Source organism: Mus pahari, chromosome 12 (assembly GCF_900095145.1).
Source record: "Mus pahari chromosome 12, PAHARI_EIJ_v1.1, whole genome shotgun sequence".
NCBI lineage: Eukaryota > Metazoa > Chordata > Mammalia > Rodentia > Muridae > Mus > Mus pahari.
In genome coordinates this window covers 64892397-64917969 of record NC_034601.1, presented here as the reverse complement: position 1 = coordinate 64917969, position 25573 = coordinate 64892397, and the positions used below count along the sequence as shown (strand labels likewise).

Here is a 25573-nt window from a genome sequence, read left to right as displayed (position 1 = left end):
TTATCAATCAATATCCATTCACAATAGACATAGGGAGATGGAAAACTAAAGGTAAGAATCAATCTTGGCTTTCTGGATTAGAGTGCTGGCTGGCTGGTGATCTATCTCCATAATCTGGATATTATAGAAGAAAGAGATAAATAAAATAACCATCATCAGGGCAATGACCTGGAGGCATCACCAATTCTTCCAATCTCAGGTGAAAATAGAGTTTGAGGCCAAGTGTCAAAGAACATGGAAGAAAGTAAAGACAAACTGAGTATGTGAACTAAGGGGGTCAGTCTTGTCTTCTAAGGTAATTCACAGAGCAAAGGACAGAAGATTCCCGACAATAAATCATCAAGAAACTTGGTCATTTTATCTATAGACCACAAAATCAGTCAGCCGGATAAATAAGAAGAAAGGTGTGAGACACACACTACTTTCTCTGAATGGTCCATCTTCAAACTCAACTTTAAAAACTTAAATGGTTAAGTCACTTAACTTGGATTATATAAGAAGCACCCTGGATAAAGTCAACACATTATAGGAAAGAGAATTATCTTTCACAAATAAGATCAAGATCTCAGAAGAAGTAAATTATGCCAACTATAAAACACAAAGTTAGAAAGTAGAAGTCAAGGCCAGAAGATGCTCATCACACTGACAGTTCTGAGGTAACACCATCTTAGAAATGCCCATGTTGGGATCTTGAATGAGATCAATATGGTCAAGACACAGAGAGACACCTCTGTTGGCAATGTTCCTGCCACACAGGCATGACCTGCATTGGGTCACTACTGGTTACATACATATGTACATATTGGTGCATGTTTAAACCTAGTACGAGCTCAGTAGGGACATGTAGATCTCTGTAATGTGCTAAACACTAGTCTAGGTAAATCTGTGAGCTACTGGTCCCAATAAGAAACCCTACTTCCCACATGTTTTTAATCATAGCACCTAGGAAGCAGAGGCAGGTGAATCTCTGAGTTTGAGGCCAGCCTGGTCTACAGAGTTAGTTCCAGGACAGTTACGGCTATATAGCAAAATCCTGTCTAGAAAACCAAAACCCAAAAAGATCTCAAAACTAGGAAAAACAAAGACAACCAGGATGATCAACTCCTAAAGAGTACCAGCCATGGTTGACAACTAGTCTGCACAAGTACATACAGATCCACACATCTGGCATCCTCAGTACATATACATATGTACATGCACCCCCACCCCAACCCTCCCCCAACACACACACTGCAGCTGGAACAAAGGGAACTTCCCAGAATCGCAGATGGAAACGGACCATTCTCAAGACAACTGAGTGATAAAGAGTACCTTCTGCACGAGCTTGCATTACACAGATTCTTTCCTCTTCCTCCTGTAATCCAGAGTATTCTCCAATAAGAAAAGAGTTGACAGATCCATTTGAAAGTCACACTGATCTAAAATCCTCCAGATTTGATCGGTATCCATGATGGTGAATCTTCATGGTCAACCTGACTGGATTTGATTCACCGAGGAGTCAAACCTCTAGGAATCCCTTTGAGGTCGGGTGCAAGACATGTTAAAGTGGGGCAACCTATTCTGGATGCAGGTAGCACCTTCTCTGGAGCTGGGGTCTCAGGCTGAGTGTAACTGGAGGAAAGAGGAAGCCGGATAGGTGCCAGCATGCTCCGCTTCCTGTCCCATATGGGGTGAGAAGTTCCAGCTCCTGGTCCTCATGGCCAGGGTATAGTCAGTTCTCAAACAGTGAGTGAAAGGAATTCTTTTCTCCTTTGAGTTCTTTATATCACAAGAAGGAGGAGAGTAACCAACACAGTATCACTCATCAATGCTTGACTCTCAAATCTCACCCCAAAAAGAGGTATTATTTAAACTTTGTTTAAAAAAACTTTGTCAACTTATCTAACACTACAGAAAAATAATACAATGAAACCTATTTTGAGTTGGAGCACAGAGAAACACTGAAATGTGAACCATGCCATTAACAGCAGACTTGTAAAACTAAAAACTATGCTTGTCATTCGAGATAGATATACTGATAAGTGAGGCTTGCGTATCATTTTACAAATACTTGTCCAGATTATCAATCATGTTGTGTATGAGAAAATGACTAGCCCTGGTGAAATAGTAGAGCTATTATCCCTATCACATGCAGCCATATATAGCATTAGGATTCCTGAATTTGCCTTCCTCAAATGAGAAGGGACACATTGGTAGCATTGAAATTTCAGAAACCCACTTATTACTATATGCCTGGCAAGGTAAGTAGCAGATGGTGTAATGGCTAGTACTGACACTCACCAAGCACAAATCAAAACCCTTCCTTCATATACATCAACATATATAATGCTTCTTCTATGTTACTTAGCTTCTATAACTATAAGGAACCTGAGGCACTATATACTTAAAAGAAGAAATGTCTTATTTGGGCTTTTGGTTCCAGAGGTTTTTACCCGTGTTGTAGTTTGGTTCTTTGGGCCCGTGGCAGTATAGTACGTTAGGGTAAGTGACCAGAGCACAGAAATAGTAGTACATACCTCATAGTAGCTAGAAACAAATAAAAGGAAAGAAAGCCTGTAGGCCCACTATACTAGTGATTCTCAACTTATAAGTGGTGAACCCCTGGGGGCTGGCTCAAGTGAATCTTCCACAAGGGTTACATATCAGATGTCCTGCATGCCAGATATGTACATTACAATTTATAACAATAACAGAATTATAGTTAGTCAGTAGCAACAAGATATTTTTTATGTTTGGGAATCACCACAACCTGAGATGTATTAAAGGGCTGTAGCATTGGTAAGGCTGAGAACCCCTTTATACTCTTCCAGGTCACTCGCACTGATCTAACTAACACCCTGCCGCCAGGTTCTACTTCCTAAAAAACTCATCTCTGGACAACAGTTGTCACATGCCTGGAGCTCAAGCCTTCAACAACATTCGTGTTTGGGGAAGAATTGCCAGATCTTATCTATAGCAGCGCCTCATAACTCTGTAAGGTAATGAAAGTCAGTGCTTTACAGGGGTTGAATAACTTCAGTTGGTTTGCAAAACTACATTGAGCAAGCATCCATCAGGTCATTGAAAACAAAAACTTGTTTTAGCATAACGACAAGATGAATTTCACCACCTCTGAAGAGTTTCCGTCAGCATTAACCTTGAGGGTTATGAAACCATACAAGGGCCTGCAGGGACACAAAGAGCCCTGGCTGCTCTTTTAAGAGACCCAGGTTCAATTTTGGCACCCATGGTGGCTTATAACCATCTGTAACTCCAGCTCCAGGGGATACAACACCCTCTTCAGGATGTCCAAGGACACCGGCGCACAAGGGATGCACAGATATACATTCCGGCAAAGTTATTCCATACAAATAAAAGAAAATAAAAATAATTTGAAAAATTAGGGAAAAAAAATAAGGCTTCTTAACCTTGGCCATAGAAATGCATTGCTGGCCATTAAAACGGAGGTGGCTTTATGAATCCCAAGGATGCAGTTTCGAGAGGAGCCATTCATGGCGGACTGAAGAGACTTCAGCAGTAATGACAGTTTGTAAAGGGGGGAAAGGAAGGATTGGTTTTATTGTCCACTAGTGTAATAGATTCAACTCACACTCTTAGGTTCTTTGTGGGCTTTAAATAAGAAAGAAAGATAGAAAAGGAACTGCTTACAGGTTCCCCAGCCACAGGCCATGCAAACATTCTACCTCCCCACCATGTTTTCAGGACTGCTGGGGTTGCTGGGTGGGTTGGTTGGTGGGTTGGTTGGTTGGTGGATTGGTGGGTGGGTGGTTTGGTTTCCTCTTGCTCTTTCTAGAGGCAGGTGTCAAAGGAAAGCAGAGAACATCAGACAGTCCCAGAAACTCCATAAGCAAGGCATAATAAAGCTATAACCTGCAGTACCCATCCACGGGAGAACCAAGAAGTCACTTGGAAAAACAACAGCACTATTAAGCTAATATAATGAAAATATTCACAACATCCCTTTACCTCAAATGTGGGTTCCTAGTCCGTTTTTCTGGTGTCTGAATAGAATAAGAATCTTACAAACAGTATCTCAATAGAGCCTAGATAGACTGCAACATCATCCAGTAAAGACACAGTTACTAAACAGGGACATCTTGAGACAGAATTCGTATCCTGTTTGGGAAGGAAACTGTCTTCTCCTATTTGCTTTTTAGTGCCCTGGCTTTTATTTTAAAATTCTTGCCAAGGTTGACTAGATAAGATTTAAAATGTTCTCACTCAGGAATCCTTAATATCGTGATCATAAACCTTTATTTCTCCTGACAAGTGTAAAATGTCATATGCACTATTAAAGCTTCAATTTCAAGCTAGGTTAAACACGACACAACTCAAAATGTAACAAAGGCTTCCATTTCTCTCCCTTAGAGACTAAGGAGCTGAATTACAAACTGCTTTATTTTACTTAACAACCTAAACATCGGAACTACTTTATTAAAAATTAGGGTCCACTTGATGATGATCTTCAAACACATGAGCTGCCCTATTTTTTAAAAAGTGTCTCTCTGTAATCAGGATGAAAATGAATGAACGATTTAGGCAGTATCGCAGGATTGAAGCAAATTAAGTAATAACTTCTTGTTAACACAGTGCATAAAAGTAGTATTAATGGTGCTGACTGGAAAATTTTTTTAGTCCCTGTCTCTTTTTGCTACAACAAATTATCTTTAGCCAAGTTAATCTAAGTTAGAAGGAGAGATTAAATGGCTTCCAAAAGACCCTACGAGTATGTTTGCATTTTTATTAATACAACCTACTCTTACCAGAATTTTGATTTAAATAAATGTAAAGTAAACAAGAGAACCTAGTATTTCACTCTTGGACATGCTAAGTAAATATCAGCTGGCATGAACTTGCTAAAAAAAAAAAAATCTGACATTTTACAAATATTACTTCCCTTGCTAAACATTGATAATGGAGAATGGACTAACCTAGTCTCTGTTTAACATCCTACTAGTTCTAATTTCCTCATATTTATTTATAAATATTTTCTATAGTAAACATTACGTGTCCTTACTTTCCCAAGAAAATATCTTTCTCTACTCCTCTGAGCCTAATGTCCATTTGATCTGTACCCTCAGGTTTGCACCTGTCTCAGCTCCCTCTATGTCCCACTGGTACATGCAGAGCCCCTAAGCCCTGCTGGTACATACAGTCCATTCTCTTGGTTGCCACATCTCTCTCATGTTCCTTCTGCATCCCTACCTTGTCTCTTTACTTGTCTTCCTCTGCATCTTCCTTGAGCTTTTCTTTCCCTGGGTTGTTGTTTGTGCCCCTCATTTCCTATGATTATATTCTCTTACCCACCGTACTCAACCTACCTGCTCCCAATAACCACTGCTCTAGTTCAAGTAATTCGTCTGTCGTGTGCAGACTCTCAAAAACCTACCGCATTGTTAAGAGAATGTCTAGACCAAGAGATGCATTTATCCATGCGTCTTTTATATCTCTTTTATATTATTAAAACCATACTTTTTTAAAATACAATTACACTGTGCCTCCATTCCCAAAGGGCATGTGTGTCTCTAAGGAAGGACCAGAAATCTGAACATCAGTGAGAAATTCCAGTTTGATTTTTCTCAAATTTTGATTAAATTTCAAAACAATGCCCTGGTCAAACTGATGTCAATGCACACCAGAGTGTCTCTATCTTGAACGTGTTTATGAGTCACACGGCAAAAGTGGCAAAAACAGGCCTGCCACACTTAGAATGAAACTCAGCATTTGGAAACCTTAACACTGGTCCATGACCCATATTTTGTGACAGAGGAGTCCATGTTCTGCTTGGAGTTTGCAAGCCTTCTCAGGGTGAATCTGTTCATTCTCCTTCACTGTTATGCAAACTCAGTATCACCATCACACATGTTTCTAATATTTCTATACATACTGTATCTTCTAGATTTCTATTTGCCTTTCAAGGCTTATTTTAACCTAAGTTGAGTAATGTAAGAGATAGAAAGCACTGCTGTGCTGAGATTTCTCCTTATATTCCCCATTAAACCTGCTTTAGTAAAGAGATCTCCTTGATTATCATACGAGTTTTTAAATCAACATATATAGGCAAATCTTGAAACTATTATGCAAAATAATCACTGACTTGGGGAGGGGAGAGGCTGCAAGGTTGCTAAGTCCTATTTTATAAACAAAAAGTATTCAGTAAAACCCCAAGAACCCCATTTTAGGGCATAGTAGGGGATTACTACATATCAAAGCATAAAAGTAAATTCCTTGGATTTTTGTATTAAGAGTTAACTAAATTCCTTGACTGTTATATTCATAAAAAGACACTTCAACATTCCAGAAAAGAAAATTTCCCAGGAAAATAGTATATTGCAAAGACACTTTAGACAGATTTAATTAAGAGTTAGAGATACAGTTTTATTGAGAGGTAGAGAGTTGGATGTTGCACAGCATGTATGAGGCATTTAGTTTGATCCCAGAGACACAATAATAATACCATTTTATTCTTTGAGACTTAATATTTATACATCTTTTCTGACATGGTGCATTCTAATTTGCTACAGATGTCTGTAAGACAGGTAGTGGATAAAATCAGTGTGGTGTTAAGCACATCCATAATCTGAAACACAAATCTTTCCAACTGTGTTTGCTTACTATTCCAGTTATTTGGAAATATACCTTAAGTCACTGTGTCTGATTGATACTCTGCTGTGCTGTAAAAACCCATTCATCTTCCTGTCCCAGTTTTATTTTGGTGATCTGACTGTATGAATGAGAATGGCCCTTCTTGGCTAACATATCTGAATGTTGGTCCCTAGTTGGTAGAACTGTTTTGGGAAGGATCAGGAGGTGTGGCATGGTTAAGGGAGATGTGTCATTGGAGGTTGGCTTTGAGGTTTCAGAAGCACATACCAGGCCCAGTCTCTTAACCTCTCTGCCTCCAAGTGGCAAATCAGGATGCAAGTTCTCAGCTAGTGCTCCTGTGCCAGGCCTGCTGGCCAGCTGCTGCGCTCCCTGTCATGACGGTTATGGACTCACTCTCTGAGTCTGGAAGGGAGACCCCCAATCAAATGCTTTATTTTATATGTTGCCTTGGTAATGGTGTCTCTCTACAGCAATTGTAAAGTACCTAAGACAGGCTTCCTTTCCTTTCTCTGTGTTTGACCTTTTTCTCTCGTCTTTCCCACTAGTAGCCACTGTTCTACTTCATTCTTCCATGAGATTAACAAAGGACTGAGACCACAGGGTGCCTTTCCTTGAACATGATGACCTATCCTGCTATCTAATATTCTTCAAAGGACAAAATTTCATTCTTTGTCTGTGGCTGAGTATTACAAATACATACCAGCTCTGCCTTATCCTTTAACCCACTGGTGGACAGTGCCATGGTCTAGCTCTTCAGCACTTCCCATTGACTATGGAGCAGCAAGTGGCAGAAGTTGGTAGAACCTTTAAGGTATGGGGCCCAGTGAAAGGAGGTTAGGTTATTAGGGTCCAATTCCCTTGAAGGTGACCTTGGCTCTTTCTTTAGGTATTCATTTACATTTGACATGAGGTGAGTAGCTACTTATTCAATGTTCTCCATGTCCTCGTCCCACCTGAGAGAACCAAAGAAACTCATGACACTGGGAACCACATAAGTAAATCTTTCCATCTTCTCATTTTATCTCAGAATGCTGAGTGACACAGTTGGTACAATATAGTGACTATAGTGATTAGTAATCCAATTACAAGGGGGCCATGATGTAGGTGCTTACAATGAAGTGTTAGAGATCATACAAGGTTTGAAATACACAGAAATACTGACTGAGTGGCACATGAAATGTGTGGACTTGAAGTGGTGTTATGATCCTTCATCGTTCTCATTACATAGGAAATGAGACATCTTAGAAACATGGTAGATGGCCTCATTAATTTGGGAGCAGGAATGACAGTAGGTACTGAGGGCAAAAGTATAAATCTCTAGTCTGATTGGAGTGTGCTCAATATGTGTTTTGGGCACAACAGGAGCCTTCAGAGCCAGGGGATAAACACAAGACAAGGAGAGATATGCCAAGTCAGTGACTAATGGAATAAGAAGCAAAATGTGCTATTTCAGATATAGAAACTGACTTAGGACTGTGACAGGCATACTAACTACTGGGAGCCATCAGACTATCAACCTGAATTCCAAACTGCCAATGATACTTGCATATCCATAGGCTTGATCCTCCTTTATAACCCCCAATAACTGCATTTGCCACAACCTTTTAGCTTCTATTTCACCCTCCAAAATGAGAGTCAAACCCTCCCTCTTCTCCTTAGCTTCTATCCCCAACTTCAAACCACCAACAGTTCCGCATGAGATACTAACAAGCACCCTAATGTATCTCTTCAAATCATCTTCTATCTCATTCTATACACAAGGTACCCTCAGGTACCAGACACGTGATGTTTTAAACTGATAAACCAGATCAAGTCAGCTCCATCATTATCTAAACAAATGCGGCATCGATCTACTGAACATAGAGCATCCTTCCTGTGGCTGTAAAGTCTACATTCACATCCCTGGCCACCCCCTATCAATCTTCCTAACTCATACAGCAACCTTAGAATTTATTATTTTCTCAAACATGCCCAAGTTTAGCATTTTCTCTTAGCCCTTCATGTAGTTTGAAATGACTTTTTTGTTTGCTCTTAGTCATACCCTCATGAAATTCAGCTCTCAGCTCTTCTATACTCTGTGTGACACTTGTCACAATGGAACAGAAAGCATTTATTTGTATGGCTACTTTACATCCCGCTCACTTTCCACCCCCCTCCCCAGGTCACCTAGTCCTCCTGGCAAAGATTTAGGCAAGAATATTTTGTTGAATTTAATTTGTTTTTTTACTCACTAGAAAAGAGCCAGGGCATCTATGAATGACTAGAGAAATATATTTAAGGAAAACTTTTAATAGCCTATACTGTAGCTACATGTTCTCTATACTTTCACATTCCATTTACTTTTTAAATATACTATAAAAAGTTCCCCCTATGAAGTAACCAAGAGATGGAAGAACTTCATTTCATAAAAGACATTTGACAACGCTACATTTTAATTTGACAAATTTATAGGTAGAACAATTTCAGTTGCCAAGGAATGGCAGCCTTAGTTAAATTATATTTTATTTGATTAGAATTAATTGTACTAAGAAACTATGTTCATAGTAAATAAATGTGTACTGCAAGAAATGTTCTAAATGATCTCAAGTCAGTCTAAACATGAAAAAATGAGTTCCAGGACTTAAATCATCAGTAAAAGACAGGGACTTAAAAAAAGAGAGACAGCTATCCTATAACTTTTGAGAGAAAACACGATCCACGTTCTAGTTTTTAAAGACAGTACTGTTGGTACAATGAGAGCCTAGCCTACCAAGAATTTCATGTAAATCGGTAAATGTGGAATTGATTCCCTGAAAACCTCCAGGGGCTGCATATCTTTTCAGCATGTACAACTATCATTCTGGATTTTTAAGAAAATGAAGGGAGTGGTTTATGAGATTCATGATAGAGTTTGTCGCCATCACTCAGCATGGCTGTATTGATTGGCTCTGCCCCAAGTCATATGGGCTAACATGCAGTAGGCGGCATCTTTCTAATATTCAGTCCAGAAATTTACATTGCCCGCGCCATCTTTGGACATGCCCAACCTATTATAATACATTTAACCACTGTTGCAGTTGTGTAAGAAAGGACTGAGGGCTTTTGTTGTAGCTCAGTGGTAGAGTGTTAGCTAGCTGAATGTACCCCAAAAAAGGGAATCTAAAGAATGAAAGCTACAAGAAAATGGAGTGATTATGACATATTGCAATCATAATTACAATTCTATATAGAGTACCTGATGATAGGACCACTCTATACATAATGCAAGTGTGTTCGCTAAAATTTCAACCGCAGAAAACCCTTGGAATAAAATTTCAAGATTAAACAATCTTTCATCTATGCACTTCAAAACTGAGATGGTTCAGGGAATCAAGACTCCTATTGCCATACCTGATGACCTGAGCTACACATCCAGGACCCACATGGCAGGAGAGATCCAGCCCCATCACATGCTCACTGTGGCATGCCCAAGTGCACACAAAATGAATAAGGAAATAATGCACAAAGAGGTGTTCTCATATATATATATATATATATATATATATATACACACACACACATATATGTGTGTGTATATGTATATGTATATACATACATATATATGTATATATACATGTATACATATATATGTATATATATATGTGTGTGTATATGTATATAACAATTAACAAGAATTTAATATAGAATTTTAGAAGGTTTTGGTTGGTTTGATTGTTTGTATACCTTTAGATTGGTTAAATAATCTATTCTAACTTATGGCTGGGAGTGAAGACAACCTCTAACATACCGAGCCGAAGATATTTCCGGAAGTTATTGACATATGAAGTGAAAACAGTAAGAGTTTTATAAGTCAAGAATTCCACTATATATTTGAGCCTATAATGTGTTGTTTGAGAGTGGTCTTCATTCAAGAATAGTCCATCTCACGACAATTAGCACTAGTTATAACGAAATGCTTGGCACACTCAGTCCTTTCCAACTGAAACAGCCATTAAAACTCACCTTCTGCATAAGTGAATAATCCCTGCCATCTCTCTTTCTACCTCATAGTGGTTCCTAAAAGCACAAAGTTCAAAAATGTAAAAAAATGTATATGTGTTTTGTTAGAAGTCTTCCTGGTCTGAATGGAAGAACCTGAGATTCTGTTTCCCTCCATCTGCTGTATGAACTGAATAAATATTCCCTCCTGATGATACAGACACACCTCTCAATGAAATGTTTCTAAGTCCTTATTCTATAGCCGGTATAGCACACACGCCTTTAATCACTGCACTTGGGAGGCAGAGGCAGGTGGATCTCTGAGTTCAAGGCCAGCTTGGTCTACAGAATAAGATCCAAGACAGCTAGAGAGCTACAGTGAGACCCTGTCTCAAAATAAATAAAGACAAATATAAGTAGCAATCTTTTCCACTCCATTTCACCAGAACCATTTGAACTCCTGGGAGGAACATTTTCATCATCCATTAATATATTTTGCAAACATATTATTCTATTAGCCAATGTTTGTGTCTATTTCACCCATAAGAAAACTTGCTTTTTCTTGCCATCTCATTTTATTTAAATGAAGAGAATTAGATGGCTGTGAGTCTGCATTATTTTGCGAAGTATTATTTACTAATACTATAAAAAAATAAAGTATTAAGAAGAGTTGAAAATGTGTCTTTGACATGCATTTTACCTCAAAGTCGGGTTTTTAGAAATGCAGTTAATAAAAAAGACTATCTTTGATGAATTAATACAAGGATTATTTTCCGAGCAACAGAATACTCCTCAGGTTTTGCTGCTAAGATTGTGAGCAGATGTCTGCCTAATCCTAAGGGGATGTTTCCTCCTCAGGAGAAAACAGCTTAAATAGGAGGCAAATAACCATATGCTGACTGGTCCCTGCTTCCAGATGACATGGAGAGCCATGCTCTGCAAGGAGAACCATCAGGGGCAAGGTTCAAAATAATTTTTCTTAAAAGTGAGTGTAATTATCCAAGATCAAAGCACTTCTTAAATATAACTTGTATCAAGGATTACACTACCCATTTGTACTGGACACAAAATAAATTTGAGTGTCGGAGAACAGATCAATAGGCACTTTCCTGAAAGATAGCTTACACTCTATTTAACAGTGTAATTCATCGCAAATCAGAAAACATGGCTGGCAATAAGACCATTTTTCAACAACTGAGTTGAATCTAACTGAAACACACAGGAGTATTCATAAATTATGAAAACGATAATATCTTCAAGTGTATATGATGTTTCATATCTATCAGCTATATGTTATCCCTGCCCTACAAAAAGTAATAATTGCAAAACAATTTAGGAAAATATATCCAATACTAAAGGTGTTGTTGTTATTGTTGTTGCAAAGCCAAACCTTCCAAAGTTCTTGGAATGCAGATGAGAAATAAGCACGACTCAGCAGTTCTTGTTACAATTTCAGATCCTATCATTATATACTGTAAGTATAACTGCATCACAACGGAGTTGTATTTTAAAGGGGGGCATGCAATTTTTACTATAGGACAAGCATACACCTACAAATATCATCTCTCCTGCTTACTGCTGTAATACAGATGACAATGAAATTCCTCAAAATAACCAACCAAGCCATGCAATTTTTGTTACGGCATCGCTAACAAAAATATCAATGTGCAATAGTCAAGAATATTATTATTTCTACATAGAAATGAAGACTTAACGAGCATTCTATTTTTTTTTTTCTTTTTTTGAGTTTAAAGGATTGACAAATATTAGGAACCACGAACTCCAGTTGTTGTTACAGCTGTAAGACTTGGTTGCAACGCAAGCAAAACACAGATAAAATGTTTTTAAAGGCATTACCAACAACAGCTCTGTGAGACCCACACTGCCTCAAGACACTTCTGTTAATGCTGTTACTGAGGTCGCAGCACCACTGTGAAATTAGATGCAATCTTGGGCTTCCTGTCTGAGCCTTGGGGAGTGAGTGTAAGAGTGTTCTTATTTTACTCATGGCACCTAATCTAAGGAAACGTGTAGGAAAACAGAGAGCAACAGAATATTCCAGGAAAACAAAACAAAACAAACTTTAACAGTATTCCCAGGCTTTTTTTTTTGTTTTGGGGGGGGGGGGACTCCATGCTTGTGCCTGGTCTTGCTGCGTGCCTCCCGAGTGCACTTTTTAATTTTTTTTTTTTGGGGGGGGGGGTAGCTAATATGGCTGACATCTGCCCTTACCATCAACAGAGTTGATCAATGATATACTATACAAAAGGGCTGATTTGTGTTTTAGAACATAATCAGGAAGTGGGACATAAGTAATATTGTCCAAAATAAATGAGTTAAACAGTATGATTTCTACATATTGATTTGCAGTGCGCTAAAGAAGATTTTTACTAAATAATAGTTTCTAAATGTTCCAAACACACAAAAGCCTTTCTCAGGGCAGGGAGATCGAAGCGAACATACTATACAATAAACCAGTGTTTCTTCTGACCACTGTATGAAAAACACTTGACACAAATGCTATACAAACTTCTTTGGGATTTTAAAAAAGTATTACCTTTTATCTTAAAATCTTTATTAAATTATTTTATTTATTTACATTCAAAAACTTGTCCCCTTTTCAGGTACCCTATCCCTGAGTTCTTCACCCCATCCTCCGGTGCCCAGCTCTAAGAGAGTGCTCCTCCACCCATCTACCCACTTCAACCTCACCCCCACCAGCAGCATCCCTCTCCCCAGGGATAGCAAGTTTCCAGGCTATTAAGTGATTTCTCTCCCACTGTAGTCAGGAAAGGCAGTCAGTCCTCTTTTACACATGTGCCTGAGGCCAAGAACCAGTCCATATATGTTCCTTGGCTTAGTCTCTCAGAGCTCTGAGGGGTACGGTTTAGTTGACACTGTTGTTCTTCCTATAAGGCTGCGATCCCATTCAGCTCCTTCAGTCCTCCACTAATTCTTCCATATTTGTCCGTGACCTCAATCCAATGGTTGGATGTCTCAGTCAGATGCTGGGAGAGCCTCTTGGAAGAAAGCCACACCAGACACCTGTCTGCACACACACAATATGGCCTCAGCAATAGTGTCTGCATCTGCTGTGTGTGCATGGGATGGGTCCCAAGTTGGGCCAGCCAATTAATGACCTTTCTTTCAGTCTATGCTTCATTCTGTCCTGCATTTCCTTTAAACTGGAAAGCCCAAAAATTCTACTAGATAACATATAAAGTTGTTAAACAACTTCAGCAAAGTGGCTGGATATAAAATTAACCCCAGCAAGTCTTCCTTCATACAAATGCTAAATGGACTGAGAAAGAAAACAGGGGGACAAGACCTTTCACAATAGTCACAAGTTCTTGTCGTCAAAAGAAAGAAATCAAAGAAGACCTCAGAAGATGGCAAGATCTCCTTTGCTCACGGGTTGGTAGGATTAACATAGGAAAAATGGCCATCTTACTGAAAGCAATCTACAGATTCAATGCAATCCCCATCAAAATTCCAACCCAATTCTTTACAGAGATAGGAAGAGCGCATCTCAACTTCATACGGAAAAACAGAAAATCCAGGATAGTAGAAAACAATTCTCAACAATAAAAGAAATTTCTGAGCCGGGCAGTAGTGGTATACACCTTTAATCCCAGCAATTGGGAGGCAAAGGCAGGCAGATTTCTGAGTTCAAGGCCAGCCTGATCTACAGAGTGAGTTCCAGGATAGTCAGGGATACACAGAGAAACCCCGTCTGGAAAAACCAAAAAAAAAAAAATTCTGTGGTAATCACCATCCCTGACCTCAAGTTGGATTACAGACCCAATAGTGATTAAAAAAAAAAAAAAAAACTGCCTGGTACTAGTACACAGACAGGCAGGTAGATCAATGGAATAGAATTGAAGACCCAGAAATAAAAGCACAAACCTATGGTCACTTGATCTTTGACAAAGAAGCCAAAACCATGCAGTAGAAAAATGAAAACATTTTCAACAATTGGTGCTGGTCTAACTGGCAATCTGCATGTGGAAAAAATGATTATCTTTAAGGAGAACACACATATCAAACTGTCCTTAATACCTTACTAAATTTGAGAAGTATAAAATATTTATACATTTCTCTATTCTAAGTATTTTCTTACATTTTTAAAATGTTTCTATTACATTCAGTAAATCACAATATCCCGTTTTATTTGGAGCACAGGGGTAAAATCTGTGAATCGAGCATAAGGAACTCTGAATTCCGTTTCGATTTCCATGAACTTCTTTACTGAGACTCTCAAGGTGATGGTACACCTAAGTTAGAAAACTTAACTGGAAACTAATATTATCTTTACAATGCATGCACAGAAGCCAGCCAAAAAAAAAAAAAAGGCTTTCTAAAAATCAGTTCATGAAGGGTGTCCTGACAATCAGGGTGAAGCTGGAGGTGTTGTGTAAAGGAAGGTCCAGAGGGGACGGGTGGATCAGATCAGGCCTCTAACTCCCTCCTACATACTGAAATGAACAAAACTGGAGCAGAGGATAACGCAGCGGGCAAGCATTGACTGGCCTTGCTATTTCTCTCCATGCACACTTCACTGCCTTTGGTTTTCCTTCTCGCATTCAGTGTTTCGTTTGGCTTTGGTTTGTTTGGGGGGGGTCTCTTTTTTTTGTTTTTTATTTGTTTGGTTTGTTGTTTTTAACACAATGACATCCCTCCTAGCTTTTCTGCTCCCCCTGCTTTTATTTTTGGATTTTATCTACCTTACTATTACCTCAAAAAGAATGATTATTCTATAAAAAAAAAAAAAAGATTAAAAATTACAGAGGTGTGAAGGATGACAACTGTCAAAACATGCATACATGTTTATAAACAGGGAGGCATTTAAGTGTTTTTATTATATTCTGTTTAAAGTTGAGCTTAAAACAAAACGTTGTGATCAAAGCTTCCATGCCTCTTACGAATCTAGCTCTGAGACCTTTGCTTTGAGTCAAGTCAGTAAGAAAAGAACAATAAAGTTTGTTGTTTATTAATTTAAACAAGGAGCAGGTTTCATGTAACCACTTTCAGAGTTTGAAATGGGCAGGTGGCAAGGTCTATAACCCCAGCTTTGAGGAGGTTGAGGCAGGACACTCCAAAGCTGAAGGCATGCATGCAGTACACAGCAAAACCATGACTCAAAACGAAATGAAGAACAAGAAAACCTTAATGTGAGCGGCAAGTTTTGACATAGACTAAAGTGGTCATTCTTACATGGTTTACTTCTATTTTCTATTTTCCCTTAATATCAGTTATCCTGGGCAGTCTATCTCAGTGTGAGTACCACAAACCATAGTAACCGGGTGGTGGAGCTGATTCTGTGTTAGCTCCAAAGGGAACGTTTTAGTTACCTTCTGAATGGGGAGGGGGGGAGGCGTTAGGAAGTAAAAGAAGTCAGATTCATATCCAAATACAATGAAGATCTGTGGTGCAGATATAGCAATTTAATCATTCAACAAATCCCATCTGAGATCCTTTCAAAAGAGCTACATTGGACATACATAGAAATAGACAGGGAATAAGCAAAGGCATTGGGATACCATACACCTGCTTCTCCCCAAGCTCTGCTGCCTCCCAATGTAGGAAACATCCAAATACAATGTCCGGCATGGCATACTATCTTACTTACAAATTCTTATTCATCCAACACAGCGAGAACAAACAATGGAGGGTGTCTTAGGGCTTTACTGCTGTGAACAGACACCATGACTAAAGCAACTCTTATAAGGACAACATTTAACTGGGGCTGGCTTCCAGGTTCAGAGATTCAGCCCACTATCATCAAGGTGGGAACATGGCAGCATCCAGGCAGGCATGGTATTGGAGGAGCTGAGAGTTCTACATCTTCATCCAAAGGAAGCCAGGAGCAGACTGGAGAAAACTGGCTTCCAGGAAGCTAGGATGAGGGTTTTAAAGCCCAAGCCCACAGTGGCTCACGAACAACAAGGCCACACCTCCAAATAGTGCCACTCCCTGGGCTAGGCATACTCAAACCACCACATTCCACTCCCTGGCCCCCATAGGTTTATTCAAACACATGAGTTTTAGGGGGCCATACAAAGCCATAGCATATTTAAAAATTACATTTAGTCTAAAAACCCCATAGTCTAGTCTCAACATTGTTAAAAGTCCAAAGTTCAAACTCTCTTCTGAGATTCATCCAATCACAGAGGAGAATACAAGGGCCTCCGTTTAAAAAAAAAGAAAAAAAAAATCAACAATAAAAGTCCTGTATCTCTGTGTAAGGACACACACTGAATACCCAAATAGGATGAGGAAAAGTAACATAAAAGGTTCTATCCATACACAACTAGACTATCATCCTGCCAAATCTGCAACATGTGCATCATTTCCGAGTGCCACTGCCAACACACATGATCCCACCATGCAATGTCCCCTGAAAAACACAGCGCATGTTACTTACTAGCTACCTCCAGCGATGCGTTATGGCTCACAGCCTCTCCGAGGTAATTCCTTGCTACACAGATGTAGACCCCTTCGTCGGGCCTACTCTTCCGTCCATGGACTATGCGTAAGAAAAATAAAGATCCACTTGGCAGCAGCATCCGGTGTGAGCGCGGGTCATCTTTGTCCGTCTCCACTCTTTCCCCGCCTTTGTACCATTCTATAGTCGGGGTGGGGCGGCCTTCGGCTTTACAGTTCAGAGTGGCGGGTTCTCCTTTGGAGACGATCAGGTCGGAAGGGTGTTCAACAATGCGCGGTGGAAAATCTTCCTGTCGGAGACGGGAGCCTGCAGAAGAGTTGAACAAACGTTTAATATTCCATCTGAAAAAAAACGGTTAAAGGTCTCACTTCAGAAGGACAGATTTAACGCTACTTATATATTGCCTGGAATGGTTATGTCCTTCCTAACCTTAGTTTGAAATACTCTCAGGGTCCACCTTGTTCATAGCTGACATTTCTGAATGCTATTTGACTCTGAGCTTAAAAAGGTCTCTTGCTTATAACTCTGCCTGGACAAGTGCCATATGCTGATCCTTGCACATACCATGGAAATGCTGTTTTGTTTTGTTTTGTTTTGTTTTGTTTTGTTTTGCTTTGTTTTTGAGACAGGGTTTCTCTGTATAGCCCTGGCTGTCCTGGAACTCACTTTGTAGACCAGGCTGGCCTCAAACTCAGAGTTCCGCCTCACTCTGCCTCCCAAGTGCTGGGATTAAAGGCGTGTGTCACCACACCCGGCAATGTGTTTTCAAAACCTCGAATGGTATGTGTGATGTCTAGTTCCAGTTGACAGCTGGATGTGATCAAAACTCACCCCAGAAGGGATGCTCAATGATGAACTGTAGATTAAGTTGGCCCATTGGGCAGATCTGAGGGGAGTTTGTCTTGATTCCATGAATCAGGTGGGAAGAGCTGCCCATTGTTGGTGGCACTGGTTCCTGGACCTGAGATTTTAGATTATATAAGAATGGGACTTCTTGCCACTTGATGTCATATTTGGCTGGTCTCCTCAGGAGGCCTGCTCTTTTCGGAAGGGAGATGGAAGTGGAATGGATGGCTCTTGTGTGGAGGTGTGGCAAGTAGGAGGAGAGCAGGGAGTGGAAACTTTGTTTGGAATGTAATGTAGGAGAGAAGAACTTTTTAAAAAGAAAGAACAGGAATAGTGAGCTGAAGCCAAGCATGCATGCATTAGCCCATGGCTTTCTCGACTATGGACATAGCAGGACTCCCTACTGCTTATTACAGCAACAGGAAAAAAGCTAAAGCATTGCCTGTCTTCACAGAAGAATAACACCGGCTAAAGAACATTGCCAGCCATGGCACGCATTCCCAGCACAAGATGATTGTCTAATAAATGTTTTCTGTATACCAATAATGCACATTTCTATCCAAATAAAGAGAACGCTTTTTGAGGGGGGGTCGTTTTTGTTTTTTGTTTTTTTTTAAATCAATCTACAACGTGTTATATATTGCCATGACTTTTTTTTTTTTAAAGTAAGGGGTGGGTTGTTTTAAAGGATTTGTCTTTACTTTATGTAGAGGAGCACTTGCAAGCATGCATGCATGTGCAACGTGTGTATGCCCACGCCTGCTGCTCACAGGGGCCAGAAGAAGGACGGAGACCTGGAGCAAGAGTGACCGGCGGTTGTGAACCGCCATGCAGGTGCTAAGAACCAAACCCATGTCCTCTGCTAGAGCAGCAATGCTTGGAACCACTGTGCCATCTCTCCAGCCCCGCACAAATATTCTTTTGCTATAAAAAGAACGGTTAATATAAACTCAAAATGTATGAAATTATAAAGGATTACATACATCTGGGCACATACATATATGTGTATATATGTGTTTTCAAGGGAAATTTTAAAAAAAAAATAGTGAGTTTAAATACTAGCAAACAAGAAGAGAGATTTCTGGGTATATGCTGCGTTATATAGGCATCAGAGGCCACTTTACCAAGGTAGTTCTTAAATGTATATACCGTTTAAATACACCCTGTGGTTGTAGTTTATTTTTTTGACAATAAAATTAAACCCCCCAAAACAGGAACCATGTTTGTGGTTGTAGGAAGGAGAATGTGGGCTCTGGTGCTTGGTCCCCAGCTGGTGATGTTGTGTGCAGAGGTTGCCATGGCACCGTCCTGCTAGAGGAGTTATGTCACTAGAGATTCTCCGCCCTCAGCTGTTTTTCCGATGCACTATCTTTTTCACACTTGCCAAAAAAGATATGGTCTGTACGCCCCTGCCACCTGGCATGCAGCTTGCTGCTGCTCCATCTTCACCGTGATGGACCCCATCTTTACACCCTACCATCCGAACCCAACTGTTACCCCTTCTGCGGACCTTTAGGAGAGCTCCATCCATAGCCCACTGAGATGTAGTCAGAAGACTTTGAACTCATTTGCTCTCAAGACCTTTTTTTACCCCTAGCTCAGCTTGCTCACACAGCCTGCTCACGCCTTCCTCTCCCTTCTGTTAGTTCCACAACCACACTGTGCATCCTTCTGCCCCAGCAAATGCCTGCCACAGACATGGGGCTCTAGATAAGCAATACTCCTCAATGCTCAGGCTGCTTTCAAATCTCCACTCTCCCTAACTTTTCCCACCAAATTAAGATCCCTAATATAAACCTAAACAGCACTATAGAAACATCCTCACTAAGAGTCATCAGCATCACCATTGGATTTTACTTATCTAATACGCCCAACGCTTTTCTCTTCCCGACAAGTATGTGAGGGCTTCCTCAGCCACTCAACAGTTGGCTGCTGCTGAGCGCACACTGCTGGGCACACTACAGTATTCCACAAACCTGACTAGAAACGCTGAGAAAAAGGAATGAACGGCTACAGGGAAAGATCTGAGAAGAGGCCGCTGAAGGAGTCACAGACTCCAGATTTGGGTACAGTAACCGATGTCTCGACCCAACACCTGGAGGCAGGAGGGTGGACAGTTCCAGTTCCTTCTTGGCTCTATTGTTAGTTTGAGGCCCAAGTGGACTACTGTAAACCACATTTTCAACAAACCAACCAACCATGCAGGAACTGTTTGCGAAAAGTATAAGACGTTGCCTATTAAAAATAACCAGTATGAACTGTATTCAGCCACAGTAGACTCTATACGGCATTCGAAGCTTATTTGTATGTGTGTTATTTATAAGTACTATAATGCATTGTCTTTCCTAGGGAAACAACTAGATGAAAAATTAACAATCTCAGTGACTAAGAGTTTCATAACCTGAGGTTGAGGAGATGGCTTGGTTGATAGAGAGCTTACAGTGCAAGCACAAAGGTCTGAGCTTGGATCCACAGCACACAGATAAAACCCAGGCATGGGGGCACATATCCGGGATGGGGTACAGGACAGTAGTCAGATAGATGGGGAGAGAGCCTTATTGGTCAACCTGTCTACCCAACATGCTAAAACCTGGAAGAGTGGTATGGGAAAGCAGGCAACATCAGCTTCTGGCTTTCCCAGGCACAGGCATGGGAACTTGCATTTGCACATACACAGAGGTGTGGTGGGGTCGACAGAGGCAGAGGCAGACGCAGACACAGGCACAGGCATGGGGGGGAGACGAGCTCCATCATCAGACCAACAGAGTAACAGGATTAGTTTAGAACAAGGTACCCAGCATGCTATACATTCCTTAAATGGTGACAGACATGAAAAGGGGGAGAAATAAGCCAGCGAGAAGAAAGAAAAGAATTTAGAAACCCTCCCAATTCTTCCAGTGGCTCAACTGAAGAAAATGGAATCCAGGTTGGCTTTCGGGTTAGTGATAATTAGCAGTGCTATGGACCTTAGCGTATCATTAGGCTTTAGAATGGCTGTAATTATGAAAGACAGAAACTGATGATAATCAGCTAATGGGCTGGTACACACTTAAGGAGATTTTAAATTATGAAAGTCCACTTGGAGTAGGAAATAAGGTTACAAATGCAGCTAGCAGAACATAAAGGAACACCTCTGAAGACAATGCCAGCCATTGAGGGAAGGGTCTGGAGCCTCTACACTTGAGAAGATCCCCAAAAATGAGCCATAAAGGCAAGGAAATCACTCAGGGCCCAGCTACTGGGCTGCACAGCATCCTTAAGGGATCTGCTGGTAGGTTAGGCGATAGTGTGCATTGTCAGAAATTGAGAAGCACGGACCTGAAGAAAAATTAAAGAAATGATGGAAAGTCAAAAAAGAGGGGGGAAAAGTGAGATGACAGACAAAGCTTTGATCATCAAGTCAGAGTTCTGCAAGGTTGTTGAAGGGTGTGTGTGTGTGTGTGTGCGTGTGTTCCCACTTGGAGGCCAGAGGTAAATACTGGGTGTCCTAGATCTTTCACGGAATGTGCAGTACACAGATTGACAGATTGACTACCCCGCCTTGCCAGTGAGTTCCAGGGACACTGCTGTCATTTCTCCACAGTGATGGGGGTCATAGACCTGTGCTTCTGCACCAAGCTTTTTTTTTTTTTTTTTTTTTTTTAATCTTCATGCTGAGCATCAAACACAGGTCTTTGTGCTCCCACTGGAACACACTTGCCACTGAGCCATCTCCTCAGCTGGAAAAAAAAAATCATGAAAAAAAAAAGCTTTTAAAGTAAGGGCTATTTATTCAGCTTTAAGGAACTTGGTTGACTAAAGTTAACATAAGCAGACTAAATTGGGAGATTAGATACCATATGCTTGAACCCTCATATGACTCTTTGAACATGTACTTAGACACTGACAGGAAGGACAACAGGGACACACTGGAGATGGTGAGTTAAACAATTAACAGAGGCTCTTCGCTGGAGACAGGGAGGATGGTGAAGAAGGATGTTCATGAGGTAGGAGAGGCAGAGTAGAGAGACACGGAACCCGCTGCATCCCTGGTTGCTGGAGTATAGTTTCAGTGAACACAGATTAAAAACAACAGGAGAGGGGAAAGTGTTAGGTGAAACTCTAAAATGTTGGCCATTTTACAAAAACCGAGAGAGAGAGAGAGAGAGAGAGAGAGAGAGAGAGAGAGAGAGAGANGAGAGAGAGAGAGAAGAAGAAGAAGAAGAAGAAGAAGAAGAAGAAGAAGAAGAAGAAGAAGAAGAAGAAGAAGAAGGATGATGATGATGATGATGATGATGATGATGATGATGAGTTGGTTACCTGTGAATCAAAATCTCAGCTAGAGCCATTGACTAGGAAAGAGCTAGGGCAAAACTTCTGGGAAAGAATCAAACTGTCTGGGGGCGGGGGGGGGGAATGTAGAGGAAGTCACGGCCAATCGCCCAACCTGGAGACGGCCCAGGCTCGAGCGCACTGAAGCTGAGGAGAGTCTCCATCTGAACTTCAGTTCCCCAGGGTTGGACCACAGCCAGCAGGACATTAGGGAATAAAGAACTCAGACCCAAGTTTTCACCACCGTTTGTACAGCAGCATTCAGTAAAAGCTCCGGCCATAAAAATGCTTTCTATATTATGAATGACTAATTTTTAAATTCTCTAGAGAACACACTTTCCCCACATTGTTAATAACATCTCTCATATTAAAGGAAAAATAGCTGAGGTTCTCAGAGTCTAGTCTTACTGGTGTTCATTCAGATCTGCCAGAAAAATGCACGCGATGCGCACCATTTCCAAAGCTTATTTAGATACTGAAACCTTTTCTTTTCTTTTAAACGGGGGATTCTATTGAACTCTGTTTCTGATGAATACATTTGAATAGAAAATGTACACAATTAAGTATCTAGTAATCTGAAGAGAATAAAGAGGTGATCGGACAAGCAGTTGTTCAGCTGAAGCAGAACCAGGGACTTTGGGAATCACAACAAAATGTGGAAGTGTTTTAAATTCTTTATAACATATGACACTCCGAAAAGAGAGTTTGCAATATCTGGCTCATATACTTAATGAGTTACCCTAGGTAACAGAAAGCATGAACCCGAATCATCATCTTCATTAAAAGCATAGTAAGTGATTTGTTGTGATCAAATATAAGCAGGACGGAATGGAACCAAGAACAATCTAGGTTACTTATCTCCCATCTGTTTGTATAACATCATTTTTCTGACGTGGGTGTTGTTAAATATGATGTCAACATGCTATCCTGAGGTTCACATGCCATTCAGTTGAGAGGTAGCAGGTCGTAGTCCTAGGCAAATGCAAAACTCTTGCTGTTCCCAAATAGTCCATATATAAATATATATATATATAGATATATATAGATATAGATATATATAGATATAGATATAGATATAGATATAGATATAGATATAGGCTGTCCTGTGAGTTTTCAACACTGAAACCATCCATTTTGATGTTAGTGACAACATCTTCTAAGATGTTAGTGACAAAAACATCCACAAGCTGTCAAGTCTGATGGCCTTCATTTTTCTTTCTCCATTAAAAAAAAGAGTATTTACCAGCAAACCGAATCAACCTAATAAAGACCTTCCTATTCAATGTCTTCCTTGACCTCTATCTTCTTGCCTAAATACAAGTTCAAATTGCTAAGCATCCTTACATTATTAGTTCTCAGACTGCTGAGAGTTTCAGCTTGCAAACACCTACGTGTGTAATTGAAGCTATTTTCATAGCTGAGAAGTATGGTGGCATGCATGCAATCCCAGCATTCAGAGGGCTGAGGAAGGAAGACAAGTTATTCCAGAACAGCCTGGGCTACCTCGTGTAAGAAATGATAACTGAGCTGTGGAGAGAGCCCAGGGGTAAAGTGCTTACATCAGAATCATGAGGGCCTGAGTTCATATCATCGGGACTAAATGAAGTTGAGTAGAGAAGTACACATCAGTAACATCAGTGTTCCTAGAGCAAGATGAAAGTGAGTAGACAGGGCTCTTATCTGGACGCTCATTGGTATGCAGTCATGCACAACCAGAAGAAAAAGAAGGAGATGGTGTCTCATGGTGGGAGGCAAGGACCAACGCCAAGTGTGACCTCTGACCCATCATGGCATGGGTATACCCTCCACACTGTATAACTTGTCCTACAGTCATAAAATGTCCTCAAGTCACCTGCCAACCACCACTGTAGTTATGCTGATTTGTGTATGTTTTATATAAAAAGATTGAAGGTGTATAGAATAGTTGGCTAAACCCACCACTCTGTATAGGAACTTGATAGTTACAAAGAAGGTAAAGAGGACAGACAGAATGACACATTAACAAGAAATTGAGATGACCTTGTTGTTCCTTAACAAGCACCAGGGTGACAGTGGCCTTTACAAAGGACTTAGGATATTACTGTCCACTGCTCTCAAGAACATCGGTGGCTCCCTGGGGATGTAACACCACTGAATTCAGCAAGATCAGCAACACAGAAAAGAGCCGGGCAGAATTCCTTCAAGAACAGCCCAGTTGGAAGATAAAATATAAACAAGAGTGACTGAAATATCTAAATATTTACACAGCCACAGCTGGAAAGAGACATACACGTAAGTGCTAAGTATTTCAGGGAAATACATCAAAGTCACATGAGATTTACGATGAGGAGCCCAAGCTCCTAGCTGGATGTAAACGTTCCCCCCAACTACTGAGACATTACTTAGAGAAACACAAATGAGCAACCACTCCAGAGACATTGGTCGTACTAATATTCTATTCAGGCTTGTACATAATTTCATGGTTTCCCTTTTTTTTATAAGCCTTTATTTATAGTTTCAAGTCTGTTTCTCAGTAGACTGAAAGAAAACCAGGATTTTATGAAGTTCTCGCTTACATCCGAATTTCTCTTTAATATTTTTGATTGGTAATATCAGGAAGCTTGTAGTGATTAAATTCTCCTGCTGAAGCATATCAAAGAACAAAAATGCTTATAAAGTGGCTAACATCTCAACAAATCCTTTAAGTAATTGAGAGACAATAGAAAGGTTTGTAACATTGTCCAAGGCTGGGTTATTGCTATTGCCTTGACAACATGCCTATATTTGTAAACCTTTTTATATTTTTGGAGAAAGCTCACTACTTAAGTTTTGTGGGGGTTTTGTTTTGTTTTGTTTTTTTTTGGGGGGGGGTGTTTTTCCCTAAGCTTTGATTACATTTTAAAGAAAATTATCTCTAATTACAAGCACACACCCCTTCATCACAAATCCAATAATTTTCCTGTCAGAGGTTCTTCCTGCCAGGAGATGTTTGCTAAAAACAAGAAAGAACCACTTTTTCACTGCTCACTAAATACATGGCCACAGAAGAAAAGGCATTCAGAGTTTGAAACTAGACTGGACCACGCCCTATGGTCTTGTCTCATAAAACAGGCAAATAACTAAACCAATTAATTGAAGACTATCCTCTAAGGAAGGAAGTGCCCCCCATTTCCAAAGTCTACTCAATGTTGTGGAAATGTACACAAAGGCAGAACCTGTGTTACGGAACACAAGCACACTCAGCAGAGACGACACACTGTGCGGGAATAGGAGGGAAAAGATATTTCAAAGGAATCACGAGATGGTCAGGGCAGGGCACCTTCTCCACCTCTTCAGCTTTCCTTCAGTTACAAGCTTTCAAAAGATCACTTAGAGAGAGAGAGAGAGAGAAAGAGAGAGAGAGAGAGAGAGAGAGAGAGAGAGAGAGAG

General features: G+C 40.3%; 1 protein-coding gene across 10 annotated transcripts in view; it reads right to left on the bottom strand.

The window, feature by feature from the left end:
* Positions 1 to 25573, bottom strand: part of Robo1 (roundabout guidance receptor 1) — a 740168-nt gene that overhangs the window by 283257 nt on the left and 431338 nt on the right. For all 10 annotated transcript variants that reach the window (XM_029544262.1, XM_029544266.1, XM_029544260.1 and 7 more), the window contains one exon: positions 16988 to 17314. In XM_029544262.1, coding sequence (XP_029400122.1) covers positions 16988 to 17314 — 327 coding nt within the window. The remainder of the gene's footprint in view (positions 1 to 16987; positions 17315 to 25573) is intronic.